A 19,557-nucleotide genomic window follows, 5' to 3' on the forward strand; every position below is an offset into this window, starting at 1 on the left:
TTTTAGCTAACTATTTGAACCGCTAATCCTACTTTTATCGACCTGCTAGCTCGCTAACTACTTTTCAAACAGCAGCTGACTTAATTAAAATTTGCAAAGCAAAAAATCAAAGTCTGATTTTGGCAAATAAATTGAGCTAGGTCTGCTTTACAATTTCTTCAAGTACTCCAATGCAACTGGAGATATAGCTACGCTACCACCTAAAGTAGCCTTGGTTTCCCGTGTAGCTATCAGTGCTCTAAAAAATGAGATAAAAGGAGGAGGGAGCTGAAGAAGAAACAGCATTCATGTTTTCAGTCTTGGGGATTTAAAAATAAACTCCTAAATGTGATGGTATTCAGTGGGATGCAGTGTTAAAATGACATGCTTTATGTATGTGCCCGGAGGCGACTAGCCAGTTGAAAGGTTACCGAGTGCAGCCTGGTGATTCATAAACTCGACATGCAGGCCGCAGCTGACCGTGAGTCATACACACACGCACGCACATACACAACACACAAGCAAGTCAGCCTTTCCTCTTACACAGATACACAAAGTGTATAACAGGAAAACCACTAATTCAACCCTTTTCTGTGCATCTCACATGCACCCACAAATGCATGTTGTTATTATTGTGCACTCCCACAATCAGTCCCACAGGGCAGGGCCAGCAAACATGATCTGAACCTACACGACTAGTGAATGCTCTAATAATTTCCATGTGGGATTAGGGAGAGAGTACAGTGAGATTATGGAGCCACTGCCAGCACTGTCTGTTTTGGGTTGTGTTCATGCTCCAGTTGACAGATTAATCTGAGAGGGTTAGACGAGGATAGATGCTCAAACTGTCTCTTCTGCTGGTGAATGCTTCTACCTACTGGTCACAGCTGCTCACTGCAGCCGAGGAACACGAGTCTCTCTAAAGCACATCTCACGGCATGGTTTTTGAAGCCACGTCTAAAATTTACCAAAAAAAAAAAAAATGGAAGCAGCTGTTAGAAAAGCTCGACTTTGCATCCGTATCTACTTCATTTGGATGGTATTTAATATCCTGTTCTGTGATCTTAACCCCTTGAAACCAGAGCAAACTGGGTTGATTTTATTTTGGGAGGAACAAGACATGCCCCTCAAAAAATTGCCAAGAAATAAGTAAAAAAAAAAAAAAAAAAAAAAAAAGTAGAAATTTTAAAATAAGCCAAAAAACAAAAACAAATCAGAAAACAACCCAAAAAATTGCTATATTATAGAATATTTAATAATATGTATTCTATATTTCCTGTGACATAATTTTAAATGTAAAATATTATCATGATAATTATAGTTTTCTGGAGATTTCTCCCTACTTTTTGGCAGGTTTGTTGTATATTTCCTGTAGAGTTGGTCCCCTGCCCCAAAAAACAGAAATTGAACCAGTTTTCTCCCTCTGGAATGAGAAAGTGCTTCCCATCCTAAAGATGCAGCAACGCCAACCAGAAAGCTCTGAAGGGCGTGTTAAATATTTTGGTCCGGAGCTGTTTCACATCACGGCTGTTAAACAGTGGAGGGGCTGTGTGTGTGATCCCTGATCTACAGCTGGTATTTTGCCTTTGACAGCAAATGGAAAACATCTGCTTCGTTATGTGGCTCGGCCACAGGTGGAACACACTTCAAAGCTTCAACCTAGAGAAAGCAGATCACCAGCAGTTCTCTGCCCTAAGTGAGTCACTGAGGATTTAAGTGTTTTGGCCCACAGTGGTAAGATTTAATCCACTGGTTTAACTCAGGATGACTGAAAAATAAACATAGTCACTCAGGAAATGCCACTGTTTGAGTCAGCTCCGTGCTAAACTTGTTTGAGTTACAGATCGTTATTAAGAGCTGGGGAGACTGAGAATAAACAAAATACAAACTTTATTTTTGACATGCATCCACACAGCAGTCCATCCTCTTCTGTTTCAGTTACTGAAATGTCATTCAGCCTTCACTCTCTGTGCAGTTTGAGTTGGTTTGTAATGGGCGACGATCTGAATCAAGACTGAGGAGTTGATGATCAAGAAGAGCAATCCAGCGAGCCAGATCAACAGGAAGGTGTTGTGGCCTTCAAACTCCAGGAAGTAAGCTGGGCCCAACCAGATACCCTAATAGTGGAGAGAAAATATTAACGTTCCTTCATACAAAAGTGAATTTGAGTGGATTCATTCAAAACACTGCAAAACAAGTTCAGTTATGCCTTGTGTTTTAATGTTGCGAATATAAGAATCTGTAAAGGTAAACAAGAGACTACTGAGAGGAACCAAACAGCAACAGTGATGGAAGGCGTCAATGCACCTGCCACCTAAAATGCACCAAAATGCACCTGAACTCAATGCAAGAAGTGCGCCTGGGCAAGCGCTACTCATATGCGGAGGTGTTTTTTTTGTTAACGTTTTTCATGAAAATGCATTCGTTCTGAGGACATACAATTGTATAAATGAAGCTTGGATTATACTGCATGAGTTGTCTGAGAGTTTGTGAACAAATGTTTTAATACACTTTAGCTGTTGTTAAACATGGACACTTTTTAATTTTCCCCAGTTTTTTTAATCCTCCTTCATTTTTGAGGCATGTGAGAAGTTTTCTTCATAAATCCATACAATTGATCATTTTGCAGGTTAAGTATTGTGCATATATGCATATAGTGCATATTTGATGTCATATTTAACTGTAACCCCAAAATGCAATGAAATGAAATACCTGTCCGGCAAACCAAAGGAGCAACAGTCCCACTCCCTGTTTTAGTGACAGACTCAGGTGAGGGATGACCAGAGGGAGCAGACACAGGTACCACAGGAAGTACTATGAAAGCATAAAAAGCAAACATTGTTAAAGGCTCTGTAAAGGGCGTGTGCTGCAGCTAGATAATAGTATCATATACATGATACTATATGCTATAATAAAATTCAAGACAAAAGAAATTAACTTCTGATGTTGGGAACCAATTTTAATACCCAAACTAGTAGGGATGGTTCAAATGAAAATCTCTTTTTTTCACAAGATGTTACAGGAGTAAGAAATGTCACCATGATACTTTGCAAAAAACATAATAATTATAGGAATTTATCTTTCCATTTTGCCCCCTGGACTTTGACTAATTGGTATGTACAGCTGTGCAACACTAAACTACAAAAATATAGTATTTCTTCTTAGTTGGATTCTATTCAACTAAGCAAGCATCCACTTTCTGTTGAGAGTTAATCTCAAATTACTGAAACAGGGAGAAGAGGAAAAACAGAGGGGTGAAGGATGGGACTAGTATTCTCTTGAGCATAACTTTATCTGAAAAAAACTACAAGAAAATCCATCATCTGATCTGTACTTAGTGGCCTGCTTGTTGTTTATGTACCTGTGAAGTGCAGACTTTGTTGAAAGAGACAAAGATGGCTGTGTGCAGGAAACAGCAAAAGGCCAGGTCAGAGTGAAAGGCCCACGATGCCGCCAACAGCAGGATGAGTTGTGGCAGGAATGCCGCCAAGCCGAGCCACTGGCTCCACCTGCTGTCTGCAACAACATAAGACAAAATAATTTGACCCGGCTAAAAATCTGCATCACATCATGTAATTTTACACTCCTTATTAACACAGAGACGCCACGAAACGCTGTAACTAATTTAATAAACAAGCAAAGTACACATGAGCTTGAACTTCATGCAGATCGTAATTCTGTCTGCGGCAAGTTGCCGCACTAGGAGACTATTAATAGCTGGAGTGGTAAAATACCTGATGTGAGGTAGAGCATGTAGAAGTACGGAGAGAAGTTGTGTCTAATGTCCCGTCTGGTTAGATGGTACAGGTACGTCTCATGAAGGAACTCCCATCCATACCTGAAAATACAGGACAGGAAACAACTGATTTCAGCTTTACCATTTTAAAGTATCATCTATTTTATTTTAAAGAGTATTTCTTCATCTAAGGGACGATGTGAAAGGTATAATGTTAAACCATGTCAAATACTTAAGACATTTCAAGCAACTGAGTCCATGTTTTTCCTTTTATTTTTAATCCCTTTAGCACCGAAAACCTTTGGACGGTGTGTTTGTGTGTGATTTCTTTGTTCTTCTCACATGTAATAGAAGAGCGCTGTAAGAAGACAGAAAACTCCTCCGGCCACACTTGCAAAGAGGAACAGGTTCCGGTTGAGGAAGCTTCCAATAAACCCAGCGATCCTCCTCCATGGCTTTCTGTCCTCCTCTGATTTGGTCTCTGGCGTGCGCAGGATCAGTGCGATGGGCAGAGCATATGTTACAGGGTAGATCTTCATATGGACTGACAGACCATAGAGTATGGCTGCCCACGTCAGATGCCGGGCTGGATGGAAAAATTAAAAAGTAGCACAGCAGATATGTATCAGAATTAGCTTGCAAAATTAGCAGCATTTATATAATTCTACAGAGCTAAAATGTCTTTCTGAAGCTTCAACACCACACACACACACACACCACACACACACACACACACACACCCTTACCTTCCATGCAAAGTAGAGTCCCTAGCACCAGGGCTGCCAGGATTGACTCAGCGTTCCCTCTGCTGGATACTCCCATGGGCAGCGGGTTGAGGAGCCACAAGGAACAAACACGACGTGCAGCCTAAACACAAATCCCCCGAAACACAATTTAATCTGAACCGTGCGTTTCCAAGAAGTCTCCAAACTGTCGTTTTACAGCGCAAAATAAATGAGGTATTTGCAACAACAGCCAGCAATTATAAATAAACAATCCTAATAATCAATTTCTGATTAACAAAGAAACGGACAATCAGACAACATACCTCAGAGCCCAGACCTCGCAGGCGGAGGATTCTGTAGATGAGTAGTCCAGACAGCATATCACACACAATGAAGAGGATCTTGCCAAATACCATGCTGAGATAGATGTTAGGGGTGAGCAGCCAGGCGAGGAGAGGGGTGTAGCGGTACGTTGATCTGTTGTACGGGGTCTCCCCCTGTGGAAATGTTTCCCTCATTGAAATGATGTGGTACAGCACATAAAGTACACTTAAAGTATAAATACTCATTCTGCAGAATGCCCCCAATCATTTTCATATTGTTATTAGGTTTCGGTAGCCTACTAAAATATTAAATGTGACTGGCTATTCTGGCCATTAGATACATTTTTTAAAACTTGACCTTATAAAATACAAACAGATATTGACAATGACATTTGACTTTTTAAAAAAATCTGATCTGATGTGTTGTTTGAATGTTTTAAAATTTTAAGGGTAAAAGTAAAAATGACATCATTAGCATTAGTTATCATTAGCATTATATGGCAAGTATTAGTATTTGAAAAGTGTACTTATAGAAGAGAAATTTACTTGTAGGCTCCTTGAATAAATGCACTTATATACATTGCACCATTGTTAATAGAAATTGATACATTTTAACCATTTTTTCAATTGTAGTCAATAATTTTTTAATGATAGCAGTTGTACAGTATTTTGTTTTTACTTAATATAAATTACTAACAACAACTAACATTTCAACATAAAAATGTTGAAATGTATAAATGTTCTGGAGATGGAAAATTGTTATAAGGTGCAAAGGTGCATTTAAAAAAAAGCCTAAAAAATAAAAATAAATAAATATATATATATATAAAAAAAAAAAAAAAAATTAAAAAAAACAAGGAAATGCCCCCCCGGACCCCCTTCAGAAGTCTGGGCTCAGCCCACAATGTCCTCAAATCCTGGAAACGCCCCTGGCAGACATATCACAGCTTTATTTTGCTGCTTTTCTCCTCTTACAGAAGTTATGAGGCTGCTGTTACCTCTGTTATGAATCTCGCAGCATCTGTGAACACATGGTAGTCGATGTCAGTGTACTTCACCACCATAGTCCTGTCCTGGTAGTCTCCATAGGCGACCAAAGCGAGTCTTATAGCGAGTGAAGCCGTGAAAAGGACGCGTCTCTCTGTGAGCTTTGTTATGAGTCTCTCCATCATAAACCACACAGGGAAACCAGATTAGCACGCAGCACTGGGAGCTAAGCTAGCTAGCGTTAGCTTGTAGTCTTTACGCTGTAATATGTTAACCAAAGTGTCCGCTTCTCTCATTTTAACCTGCGGTTAAAGAGATTTGTGGAAAAATTGTCCGCATATTTTAGTAATAAGAGATTCGTTTTTGAAAATTTACCACCAGGAAGTTATCCGGAAGTGCCATTCCTAACACTTTCTTCTTTGTGGACTTCTTCAACTCAGAGCACCACCATAGAGATGCAATAGCACCACCTACTGTGCTGGAAGACAACACGTAAACTGACATATTTCTCCCAAATTACTAAAAGCTCTGTTATGCATCATATTTTGTCTGATTATTTGCAATGCATTGAAACTGTGTGCTCAGACCAAGCATGTATGTATACCTCTTCCCGAGTTTCTTCATGAAAAATGTTAGCATGCTGATTCTTCTCTGATCAGATGAGAAACTTGCAGGTGAATTTAGTCACCATTTTATTATTATTTAAAATTTAAAATATTATAAGACATTAAATGTTTGAGTAGTGTAAGGGACGGTTCCTTATTTATGTGAGTGGAGGCGATGGTGCAAAATGTGGAGCACTTCAAATAATGTTTTTGGGCAATGAAATTTAAATGTTCATATTTTTGATTTATTTTAAATATCCTCACAACCCAAAATGGGTCTGAGAGACACCTTTTCTTTCGCTTTCCAATAAATAAAGTTAAGTCCCTACCAGCCCCAGTCTTCGGAGTTCAAATTGTGTTCTCTTCCTCACGTAGAATTGATCAAAGTATTACGCTACTGTTACTTCAGGGTTAAACATTAATAGTTATGTGTTTAAGACTTCTCCTGGACAATCAGTGTAGTATTACCACTTCCACAATGACTGATCAAAATGCAGACTATTTATTAATGGATTAAACAGATGAGTAAAATGTCATTGATGGATTCGAAAAAAAAAAGTGACAAACAATACTTTTTAACCACACACTTTTATTCCACATGTAAAAGCATAAGGATAAGGATAAAAATGACATGGACTCAATGCCAGTCCTTTAAGCAAACTCTTGTTCTTTACAGTCTACATTCATTTATGCATGATGGTACAATTACAAATAACAACACTTTATTCTCTTTGGTTAACCGAATATATAAAAAGTTGAAATTGCATGTTCTGTAGATAAAGTGCAGAGAATCTTTTAACTGTTAAATTCATATGGTATAAAAGTTCAGCTCTGCTGGTAGTAGGAAAAAAATAAGCATAATAGAAATGGTGATTAAGGCAAATCCTTTAAAGGGTTAAGGGTGTAGTTTACGATAAGATAAACTTAACTTTAATTGTAGAGATTAACCTGGGTTAGGGTGTGAGGGTGCAGCAAATAGGGCCGTACATGTATGACAGATATAAAGTGAACCAGATTCTAAAAATTAGATTAGGTGCAAAAGATAAACAGTGCAAGAACACAAAATTAGGATAAAAACACAGGATCACTCTGGTAATAAAAAGTAAGGCAGACAAAAACAACACCACAGATCTTACTCATCATTCTGGTGTTGAAAGTTAAGGATGTGAACTCAGGGTGTGATAAGCTAAAGGAAACTCCAGAGTTGTAATTCTCAACATTTTTCCAGTAAATGATAAACTGTTGCAATAGCAGATGTATCGTGACACCCCCACTTCCAGTTGAGAAACACCACTCTGCGCTCACTCGGGGGAGCAGTATCGGCCAGCAAAGAGGATGCTCGTGGAGGGGTTATGTCGGATGAAGAAGAGGAAGGGGTGGTCAGCGATGAACCTGTCTGGGATCCTGGCACAGCGCATCATCATGGCAGCAGCAGTGGCAGCAGCTGCCTCGGTCCCCTCCTCGTTGACCTCCACGAAAGCCTTGTGGACGACTTTGGACAGAACCAGGTCGTTGGCGGGAGACATGCCTGTCACAGAAGAAAAAGATTATTTCAATACATATATATAGTGCTCAATCTCACTAACGAGCCAGTTCAGGGTTAAGGGGCTACAAATACAAAAGAGGGATCCCTCCTCAGCCGCTCTTCCTGAGGTTTCTCCTTATTTCCCCGCATTACAGGTTTTTTTGGGGGAGTTTTTCCTTAGGCGATGTGAGGTTTTAAGGACAGAGGGATGTCGTATGCTGTAAAGCCCTCTGAGGGAAACTGTGTTTTATGATGATAGGCTTTATAAATAAAGTTAAATTGAATTTTTGTTTTTTTTAAGAAGCAATACAAACCAATCACTATATGGATCTATGTGGCTCACACTAGCTCATTATTCATTGTTCTTATAGTTTATTAAAATGTTCAGCTCTTGTGGAATTTTAAACAGCGAAAATAATGTTTAAGGCTAAAAATAATCTACTACCAGAAAATAATTTTAAAAATTGTTCAGCGATGGAGAAGGTGATTACAGTTTAGGGGGAAAATTTAATTTCAAATTGTAGTGTTCACAACACAAGAAAATGTTGTTGTTTATCGATCTGTGGAAGTTAACTATGGAACATTTTGAATGAGTCCAGACATAAACCAGTTTAAAATAATGTATAAAAATAGATTTTCACATGGTACAGGGATGAAGAGGGAGTGTGACAGTCACCATGTGTTTAAAGGGGTTACTGTTTATTTATTTGGTTTATTATTATTAATTTTTTCCTAGTTTATCTTCCTCTTTTTTCTGTAAATAATAATGAAAAATCATAAATATTTGACTTTGAGTATGTGGGTGTATGTGTATATTTCATCAATTATAGAATGGGTTTAAATGAATAAGGAAGCTGGTTAATTAATATTCAATGACTTATCGGAAACAGGTAAGATTTTTACTTCTTCTCACTCCCTTTCCAATATGTGAACCAAGTCGTCATGTGTTTGACTTACTTTTCATTGTCCGTAAATATGACTTTTTGGGCTGTCTGCTTTCGTATAATAATTTCTCTATTTTCCTTTTTTTTTTTTTTTACATGTTTGAAATAAATTAATCAAATCAAAATGAAAAGGTGCGTGTTCTTACAGTGATTATAAATATAGGATTCAATTCTTACCAGAGAAATCACTCCTTGACATATCGAAGGCATCCACCATGCCCATGCTGATCAGGACATCCTTCATGTCGTAGCTCTCTTCCATCTTGAACCGAGGCAGCCCCACCTCGACCTCAGTGTTATCCATCATGTCTGCGCGAGTCCACTCCGCAAAGGTCTCATAGGTCAGCTGCTTCTCCAGCTGGGTGTGGACGCAAAAAAAAAAAACCCCCACAGTTATCAGTTGTGTGGATTTCCATACATATGCAAGTGCAAGTGTGTGTGTGTGTGTCATACCTTCTCCAGACCTGTGGAGCTGTCCTCAATCTCCTTGGGTAAAAAGATGAGCATGCTGAGCTCCTTTCCTTTGTAAGGCATCTCTAGGATCTGTCCAACAGAAGGTTTCAAACATTACTGGAAAAAGAAATACTGGCCTGTAAACCGCTGGGTTAAAACTTTGTCAGACAGTTAGTTTGGTGAAATCAGTTCTCTCTGAATTGTTCACATTCCATCTCTTTAAAGGTCCAGTGTGTAAGATTTAGGAGCATGTATCTGCAGAATGGTTTATAATATCCATCAGTGTATAATCACCTGAAAATAAGAATACTTTGTTTTCTTTGCCCTAGAATGAGCTGTTTATTGTGCTCACAATATTGTCTTTACAGTAGCCCAGAATGGACAAATCAAACACTGGCTGTAGATAGGGCTGTTTTTTGGCCAACGTAGTTCACCTACACTGTAAAATCTGCCAAGTCGATCTTACTTAAATAATATTGGAGACCAATTGCTTTAAGAAAAGGAAAGTTAAGTTCACTCAAAATTTTGTTGCATTTACTTCACTTTGTGAAGTTCTTGCAACTTAAAAATGACATGCCAAATTACCTTGTTCTTTCAAACTGTTTGCAAAGTAAATCAAGTTCACTGACATACAGTAATAAGCAGATTAACTGAATTTGCTACATTACCTGACAGCTGGCTTCTGGGATGAAGGTCAAAGGGAACTTGGATTTTTGGTACATCATCCTCACTGGCTTGGTGTCACTCTGAAAACAGCAGACAGAAAAACACGCAGTGACATCACTGTTGGGTGCTGTGTTGGGGTTAGAGTTGCAAAACAGTCTCAAACCGAATTCTTCCGTACTTATAAATGCTGATTTGAGCACATAAATGCTTTTAAATGGAGAATTATGGCAAAATGCACTGAGTGCTCAGATAGTGCACTCATAACAGTCAAAAAGTGACAATCAAAAGTGAGTGTGAACAGTGGACACAATGGTGGCCATGTGGTCCATGTAGTCAGGAGGAGACTGCCACAGTGAACACCTGAGTACTGTGCAGTTATACATTAGTGCAGTTTTTCACTATTGTCAGATAGAAGCAGTCATTTTTAATGGGTTAATTCTGTCAAATTTATTTTTTGAACTTGAATTTCAGACCAAAAATGCAAATTTGGTGTGCAATGGCCTTGACTCTCCTATATACAGTATTAAAGCTGCATTAAGATACAGTATATTGTGGATATTAGAGTGAATTGAAATTACTTCATTGATATAAAAGGATTGCTGGTCAAAATTGCTGGTGAAAAATATACTTTCGTTACTTTCATCCATTAAGCTCCAGCATTTGTCCACCAGTACAATGCTAAATCACGTTTAGTTTTTTTAATTTGGTAAACAATTTGTCACTTTAGAAAGCAATATCTGATCAGATAGGCTGTACTACAGCATAGGTGTTTCTGTGGACTCAAACTCTGTGCTTACTTAAGCAAAAAAACATTTTCTTCCAAACACCATGTGGTCTTCATAAAGCCATTCCTTTCTCTTTTTTATGTCTTTTTTTTTTAACGAGTGAGGTAATCATGATTTCCCTTTTGACTGAAGTGTTGCAACCCGTGATTAACACTCAGATGTATAAAAAAAGCAGATAGGAAACGCAATACAGAAATTTCCAATAAATGACCTTTTATTGAGTAATCAGATTGCACTCTCTCTGACCCTGATTTCCAACATTTCATTTTGATGTTGAACTCTATTCATTCACCCTTTCTCCCTACTTTCAATGAAGAAGCCAGAATGAGCGTATATGGCCTAAATGATAAATGTTACCGTGCAAGACAGTTTTAAAAAAACAATATTTACTGACTTTAGCTGACTTTTGTTGATTAGTGCTAATCAACTGAGTGTCTTGTTCGAGCCGTGTTACCTTGTTGAGTTTAAACTGAGCATCACGTGTGACGTTCTCCCTAAACTGTTTGTTCCAGTGACCTTTGAAGTAGATGGCGTTGACCAGAACCAGCCGGGTCATGTTATCCACCACACCCTGGGCCAGCAGGTCCTTAATTTTATCTGGTAAAAAAAAAAAAAAAAAAAACAATTGACACATATGTGAAGCAATGTCACATAACCTAAAGCATGTGTCAGATACCATTTTTCAGTGTCTGTTGTGTTTATGTTGGTGTGTTTGATCGACCTTGTGTCTTCTCTTGCACCCAGTTGTTGATTTTGACCCTGGCGGCCTCTGAGCTGGTAATGAAGTCCACAGACTCCAGCTCTGCGTCATAGTGCTTCTTGGTTTTTCCCAAGAAATCCTGCAACCATCGATAACAAATTTACAAAATCTGATCACCCAAATACAATAATCCCTTTGCTTAACTTTAGTTAGTGGAATGAAAAAGTCAGAAAAGTATTCTCACAGTGACACCTCATTTTTCATTCCTTCTCACACAACTTATGTGTGCCTCTCATTCACTGCACCCTAACAAAATACAAACAAAACCGCGCCTATTCACTAAGATGCATGCACACACATGCTGAAACACACACCTCAACAAACTGGTAGGACTGCTCCCCGTACAGCCTGTTGGCAACGCTGAGTGCATATGGAGCATCAGCCTTGTTGATTGCTCTCAGCAGATCTGCAAAGCCAACATGGACATCATCCATGTCCTTGGTTTTAAGGCACTGTGGACAAAGTAGATAAGTGTTACAGAGATGCAGTGAAAGACCAGTCTATCATAGACAGTGTGTGAGAGTGGTCATCTCGCCTCTCAAGTGATGAGACTGTAAACAAAAAAGCAAGGTTGCCTTGTGTTGTTTGACTATGGGGCTTCGTGTTTTGTATTGACTGAGTACGCAGTAGCTTACTGCATGTATTTAGTTGTAAAGCTCTCTCTTGTAAATCCATTCCTCATTTAAAAAAAAAAAAAAAACTCAAAATGGTCAGCTGAGTAAAAACTTGCATATGCAAATGAAATCCGTAAAATAGATTGATTCATAATGACATATTGGTAAAAAAAAAAAAAAGGAATTTCTCACTTAATGGGTGAGTTAGTGTTTAGATATTTGAAATGTTTTTCAGTAATTTATACTTTACATACCATAAACAGCATATTATATCTGAGAAAACCCAAATCATTGGCATGTCAATGTCAAATGCACACTGTCCCGACACAAACTAAGAAATATGGCAAAAGGCAAAATAAAATACATAAAAATCTGATATGGAAAAAGTATAGGGAGCACTCAAACACCTTTAAAGGATAACTTAATATTTTTCAACCCTTGGCCCTTTTTCCCATGTTTTTGTGTTTATGTGTCTTACAGGAACAACAATTTATTAACTTGGTCCAGCTGCAAAACAGAGTGCAATGTAACCATCGATGCATTTTTGCACCTTCAATTAACTAAAAGTGGTTGTTCTTGCCACAGGCAGGCTGAGATTAATATTCTTAGTGTCCGTACACAGATAGACCTTTTTGTTGAAGAGTGTTATCATTTTTGTTTAACCAGAAACAGCCAAGAAATCTCTACTGAAATAAATTCAAATGAGCAGTAATTTAATTCTTGTAATGCACATTTCATTCAAAGTCGTCTGAAACGAAATAAAACTCACAAACACTATCCTGGTTCATGTTTTCTCTGTTCAAACAATTACAGACTCCAGTTTGATTGCATTAAACCCTTAATTCACCCAGTCAGATGTGAAAATATGCTGCCTCTATACACGCTAAAATCACAGTTTATTTAGATGGAGTCTGGTGTTTTTTGTGATAGCAATTTCAGTTTGTATTTCTGTAGGGATCCTTTCCATAATGTTGTCAAACACTTCTGATCATGTCACTTTTAGTGGACAGGAGTTATTACATTGCCACTTAGACACAAAACATTGAAAATAGGGCTCAGATTGAAAAATACCCAAATTATCCTCAAACGCCGCCTTTGAAGAACCCATAGAAAAATGTCCGTCCAGAAACACTGGACACACATATTCCCACCACCATGTCGTCATTTACATGCTTGTCTTCAAAAACACATCCTTTTTTTTATTATTGAGCTGAGTTCAGGATGCTGTGTTTTGGCTGGTGTGCGTCCAAATCAGCAAGACATAAACTGTCATTTCCTTAGAACGTCATGATGACTAAATAAGTCGATATAAAGAGTGTTATCAGAGTAATACACTGAAATTCAGCATATAAACAAAAGGAAACAGCTTGATCTGTGTGTGCTGTTTTTTTTAAAAATGCATTTTGCTGTTATAATTTGAAATTTGTAAGCGAGCTCTAAGTCTAATCACGCTGTGGTTCCCAGCAGCTGCTTCTGAGAGATAAAAGCACACCAAGAAGAAAGCATAAATAGAAAAGCTACATTCCTGTGTATTATATCATACTGGGGTTTCAAGCTGTCGGACACACACACACACACACACTAAACCTTCAGTAAACAGCATACAACTCAGGCCGCTCCCTGACATTTCTGTTTCTTCTTTCCGAATTCACTAAAAGACAACAGCAATTTTAAGATCAGCAAGCACAGCAGAGAACATGAGATTCTGTTTGGAACGACTGCCTCTTTGTCTCCAAGGATCCCTTCACCAGATGACACCAGCGTTAGTAAAATGCCCCTCAGTTAGTTCATCATTCCTCTACTGTTGACTTTGTTACCACCTTCAGGAGATATTCTGGCAGATGGGACTGGACCTGCTGCTGCTGCATCATTTGCATCTGCTGTGCTCCTGCATGCTGCGGCCTCTCTGCCTCAGTGAAGCGGAGGACCTAAAGGTGCAATCGGCAGTGTTCACTGTTAAATCAGACACCGTACGTCTCCGGTCGAGTACAGGAATATCATCCCAGCAGTAATGTGCCCTGTCGAGTCTTATTCCGCAGGCCTTGTAGCCTTAGAATGGGAAGATGGATCAGAAATGACGTCAAGTCTCATAGCTGATCACAAGATAATAAAAAAAATATTTTTCGTTCCACTATGCAACTTTATAAACCCCTCTCCAGCACAAACAAATGGGAAGATGATGATTGTAGTTACACATTATATTGAAATCCTTGTGTTCTTGTTCTAAACATGATTTATGTTATTTTCCTTTTTTATAAAGCTGCTATAAATGAAGTTTTCACATTATACTGAAAAACATATTTTAGAAAGCCCAAAGACCATCTTTAAACATGTGAATGCTCGTAACTTTTGCTACCTGCTAACTGCATTGCATATGTCTCACCATAAATGTTTTTTTAGTGCACAGTTCAGCTGTGTGACACAGTACACAAAGTCAAATAGCGCATGTTCAGTTTATTTTGTCATCATCATTTCCTGTTTTATTTTGTAGTACCTTGTCTCTGTCTTCTAGATCCTGCTCCTTGTGTCTCACCTGCATCTTGTTAACCCTCCTTTGTCTGTGTATATAACCTGTGTGTGTTCTCCTTCATGTTACCAGGTCATTTTGTGGCCTTGTCCTTGTAGTCGTTGTCTAGTAAATCTCCTCGTGTATGTCCTCAGCCTGCGTTTTTGATCTTTGTCTCAAGCCTGCTCCTTGTTTGCCTGAACTTATTGATTACGTGTGTTCTGACTTGGGCTGTTATAAAACCTCTACTGCCTATTTGTATCTGCCACTGTGTGAGCTGTGCATTTTCAGGTCCACCATTCTGCACTCCACCAGTTGCGTTACTGGTTACTATTACTACCAAAACATTCTCACATTACAGCTAAAAAGTCCACTAAAATCTGTTTCTGAATCGTGATTCATGTTTGATCAGTGTGCCTGGTTTGACCGCAGTTCATGCTCACTGATTGACATGACTGAGAGCTGCGTTAGCAACTCCTCTGCGCTGTGATTGTTTTTTTTCAGCTGTGCTGGATTCTTGTCGTTAGAAGCAGGAGGAGGATTTTTCTCACTCATCTGACTCATGTTCCACTGATTAGATAAAGTAACAGTTGCAAAAGTGCAATTAAAGTGTCAGCATGGGAGGAATTTTTACCTTGTAAAACTTTTCTGTTTATTCTTTTCTTATTTAAATTTTCACAAAACTTCATAAAAAGAATTTTAGAAGAAATACTGAAAAATATTTTCATTTTTAATTTAAATGCATATGGGTTCCAAATACTGATTATTGGTCTCATTAACAACAAATAATCAGTATCGGCCCTGAAAAACCAATATCAGTTGACCCCTAGCCAGTGTGCAGTATGCTCGTTTTCACACTGGATCTAATCATAATAGTTAGCAAGAGGATAAATTACAAGTTCTTGCAAATTTGTGTGATGTTATTACTGACCTACTCATTCCTTATTCCCCTCAACAGACGGCAAAATGTTGCCTAATGAACAAGTAATCACTTCACACAACTGGACTTTCTGGAAACTGGCTGCCAGAAATTTCAAGCAGCCACTTGTTACTGTCAACTTTGCTCCCTTTCATGCATGTGCATTCACACACCCACTCTCTGTCACTCAGCAAGTCTCACAATGCACACACAGTTTTATCACTGCATCTTATGACACACACACACACACACAGAGAGCACCCCACCTCCCCTGCTTTGCGTCTTGGTGCAGCTCAGGTGTGATATAATCACTTACTGCTGTAATATTCATCAGTCACAGTGCATTCTGCCTCTCCCACTCATGCTTTCACCAGCCCAGACTTATCTGGGTGAGGCTTTGCTTTAGAAATCTTTCAGATAAACATTGCAAAATGTTCTAGTTTTATGTCATGCGAATTTTCAACCGAACTTATGACCCCTACTAAATATTTCACTGTATTGCTCATTGCCTAGGTCCTTTTGTTGTTTCTTCTGGTGTACAGGTCACCACTGTGAGAGTGGTTTTATCTTCCTAAAGATTAAAAGGACAAATCAGTTATCATTCTATGAAACATTATATATCATTGCATGATTAGTTCCATGTCCCGAAATTGCAGAACAGAGATAAATTAAACAATACGTGACAATGCTTTTCATTCATTTTTCCAGTCATTCTACACTTGCTGCATCTACACTGTACCAGGTAGCACAGTGAGAGCTGTGATTGTAATGTTTATATTAGTCAATACTATTTATAGTATAAGCTGGAATACTTGAGTTTAATTACTGCAATTATTCTTCCAGCTGGCAGAAATCCAAGTTTGAGTACTGCATTTTATGACACAAAGGAAGCAACATAAAGGGAACTGATAAGGTGTACAGACTACTTTACCTGTATCTTTATTGCCTTTACACTTCCATATTATGTTTCACGTTTCTATAGTAACACAACAGAGAGCCACCCCTCATAAAACCCAGAGTCTGAACAGAACAGATCTTTGTCGTCTCTTCTTGCTGATGCTGAAAGAAAAAACTGGTGATTCATGCTGCAAACAAGCTTACATGCCTACAACTCTGCCCTGTATTCGTATCAGATTTATCCAACTTTCTTCAGTGTTGCTTGGAATTGCCTCAGAGAGTTGCTGGGTTAATATTACAGTAATATAAGAAGACACAGTTTGTGGTGTTAGTGCATTTTACAGTGTGAAATTAGCATCATTTAGTCAACAAATTCACAAAGCAATGGTTAGAACAATGTCCAACAACCTGCAATGGCATTATCGTCAATCTGTTACTTTTCACAAAGACATTTGTGTGTGTGCGTGTGTGTGTGTGTGTGTGTGTGTGTGTGTGTGTACTGTACCTCTGACATCTGTGCAGCTGTGTTGCCCCGAGCCCCCATAATCACCATAGCGAGGGCTGAGGAGATGCTGAAGGGGGAGAAGAAGATATTCTTGGTGTTGTCGTCATCACTCAGCTTTTTGAGCAAAGCCAGGGAGAAGCTGGTGTTGGCTTTGGATAGAGGGGTTGCTGATGCCATTGTGTCTGCAAAGTAAGGAGGACAGAGCATTAGCCATTACCTAACAAACTTAAATGAATGATTTCATGTCTATCGTTATCTCTTTCTCTCATTTGGCCAAAATTCACAACAAAAAGTTAATTTACAATGACACTGATATTCTCTGTACATGAATGTGTGATAGATGATATATTAAGACAACTTGTGAACCAATCAGACTCAGTCCTTAGCTCTGTAAACGTTGAATAGAAAAAAACATTCTGTAACATTTTGAGCTACATCAAATTAATTTATAACTTCCAAAAAAGACAAAAGGTAGCTCTGAAGTAGGGTTTGTATTGTATTCTCAATATCTTTTTAACACCTCTTTTTCACAGAAATATTAATTTTTGCAGACCTCATGGAATACATTTCTTTATATAAATGCAATAAATCCACTGTAAACCAAAGCTTATTCAAGTTTTGACTGTATTTTTTGGTAGGGTTTCCAACTGGAAAACATTCACTGAAATTAATGACTTTTCATCAAATTTTGTTCAGGATTCTTTTCTTAGTTTCTGGTCTGTTAACCTTGATAAATATGGGGGAATTATCTGGCAAGTCTGATTAAAACACTCAGGATTTTATTCTGTCGCCCAAAGAGTTAGTTAACCCTTTGAAACTTAGAGTGACATCACTTTTTTTGTTCTGCTCTCAGACACCTTTGACAAATGTTTGAACCTGTTAACCATGAGAAATTGGTGTGATTTTTAAACATGGGACAAAGCCAGTGAGTAACTTAGTAAGAAATGATCCACACATTGCCATCTACACTATAAGTAGATTTAGAAAATCATTTTTGAAAAGCACTAGGGAAAATGTCTCAGAAAAAAATCTCTATTTTTAATGATCATACCTACAGATTTAAAATGACATCACAAAATTATTATGATTTTTTAAAAACATTTTCTCACGTAATTTCCTTAGATTTTTGGCTTTCTTTCTTTAATATAATTTCCAAGTAATTTTCTTGTAGCTGTTTTTTTCCCCTCTCACCTATATTTTGTTAAATTTTGCTTCACTTTGAATCTTTTGATTTTGAAAGTAATCAGGCCATTGTGGTAAGGTTTCAAAAGCCTAATCAAAGTTGCTGAAATGGTTTCTGGCACAAGATAGCACAACAAAACTAACGTACTTCTTATGCTTCGTTATATAGATATAGCCAATTACGTTGTAATTACAATTACATACGCCAACATCCACACGCCTACACTTTGATCATAATGACAGACAATGAAACAGCTTCAACGACTTTTAAAAAGGAACTTTTCACCTGGGACACAAAGCTAGCTGTCCCTGTTAACCTGTCAGGTAAAACTGGTGTAACACTCACGTGTCTATATCCTGAGTTAGCTCCCTGCTGCTTCACCAACTGTCTACAAGCTAAACAACCTTATTAAATCCCACCGTCACACACTGAATGAGGCTCATATTCCACTTACTTACTTTTCTGGTGATCTCTGAGTGATCAGGAGTCTTCCGGACACAGGAAAAAGGCTTCTGTTGGAGGCATCAGTTTACAAACTGGCACGCCCAGCTGTTAAACTCAGCTTCCGGATATCTTACGCGTCACTGTACGGAAGCCGAACGGGTAAAACCATTTTTATGCTACACTCAGTTCACGTGTGGCTACAAAATTTGGATAGTTATGAAAGAAAGAGACGAGGAAAACTGTTGTCAATATTATATTGTGTGCACGAAGCTAAATTCACGAAAACACCACCAATCTTTGAAGTGTCTGTAATGATATTTGTTTTACTGCAAATCCCAAAAATGTATAAACTCTAAATATGCAAATGAACTTCTCAGCTGTGTAGAAATGTGTAGAAATAAACTAGGTTCTACTCAGAAATATATTTATAAGTATATTTTCTAAATTCATTTTAGTTTTTCAGTTTCTTTTATTTTGTCTAATGAATCTTTTTTAAAATTTCTTTAAAAGAAAAAAGGATTCATATATTTTGTTAATATGGTTGATATGTCTTATTGTTTTAAATGCTGAATTTTCAATAAAGTAAAAAAAAAAGCACTTTTATTCTAAGGTTTTGTTCTAAGGTTAGTGCACACAAGTGAGAATAATAAGATACACAGAGTTTGGTTTTTTGGCTTGAAACAAAACAGTTTTAACGTTAAGTTTTTAAATACATTGTTTTCCCATTCATTCTCTCTCACAGCAGCCTGATTGCACATCATCGCAAGTTTTGAGTTGTGTGGGCGAAGCTTACCCAAACTAGCTACTGATGTCTTTCGAAAGTGCTTACTTCAATGCAATTATTGATTTTAAGGTAAAACAGTTTTTTGTGTTTTTCATTAAGTGGTCAATCCAAAGGTGTTTATTTTAGTTGCCAGAATTTAGTTAAATAATGCATCATTTGCATATGGAAACATAACATTTTATCAATCTTGATTATAATAATAATATATATATATATA

At 37.9% G+C, this 19,557-nt stretch overlaps 2 protein-coding genes across 5 annotated transcripts; both read right to left on the reverse strand.

The window, feature by feature from the left end:
• Window positions 1–1,852: 1,852 nt before the first annotated feature.
• pigm (phosphatidylinositol glycan anchor biosynthesis, class M) lies at window positions 1,853–6,155 on the reverse strand. Its single transcript, XM_042510234.1, has 8 exons — window positions 5,762–6,155; window positions 4,764–4,937; window positions 4,462–4,582; window positions 4,058–4,301; window positions 3,714–3,817; window positions 3,341–3,495; window positions 2,692–2,793; window positions 1,853–2,096 (listed from the first exon to the last, which is right to left on the reverse strand). The coding sequence occupies exons 1-8, from the start codon at window positions 5,933–5,935 to the stop codon at window positions 1,929–1,931; spliced, it is 1,242 nt and encodes a 413-aa protein (XP_042366168.1). The 5' UTR covers window positions 5,936–6,155; the 3' UTR covers window positions 1,853–1,928.
• A 769-nt stretch (window positions 6,156–6,924) lies between these two features.
• serpinb1l3 (serpin peptidase inhibitor, clade B (ovalbumin), member 1, like 3) lies at window positions 6,925–18,680 on the reverse strand. 4 transcript variants are annotated; one of them, XM_042510229.1, is made up of 10 exons: window positions 18,571–18,680; window positions 16,930–17,111; window positions 13,923–14,030; window positions 11,803–11,940; window positions 11,450–11,567; window positions 11,183–11,325; window positions 9,946–10,023; window positions 9,278–9,367; window positions 9,002–9,182; window positions 6,925–7,883 (listed from the first exon to the last, which is right to left on the reverse strand). In XM_042510229.1, the coding sequence occupies exons 2-10, from the start codon at window positions 17,104–17,106 to the stop codon at window positions 7,657–7,659; spliced, it is 1,260 nt and encodes a 419-aa protein (XP_042366163.1). In that variant the 5' UTR covers window positions 17,107–17,111; window positions 18,571–18,680; the 3' UTR covers window positions 6,925–7,656. The 4 variants fall into 4 exon arrangements, with proteins under 4 accessions (XP_042366163.1, XP_042366165.1, XP_042366164.1 ...); XM_042510231.1 differs by having other exon boundaries at window positions 18,567–18,680; XM_042510230.1 differs by lacking the exon at window positions 18,571–18,680 and adding an exon at window positions 18,458–18,560.
• Between the last annotated feature and the right edge of the window lie 877 nt (window positions 18,681–19,557).

The sequence above is a fragment of the Plectropomus leopardus genome, chromosome 21 (assembly GCF_008729295.1).
Source record: "Plectropomus leopardus isolate mb chromosome 21, YSFRI_Pleo_2.0, whole genome shotgun sequence".
Lineage (NCBI taxonomy): Eukaryota > Metazoa > Chordata > Actinopteri > Perciformes > Serranidae > Plectropomus > Plectropomus leopardus.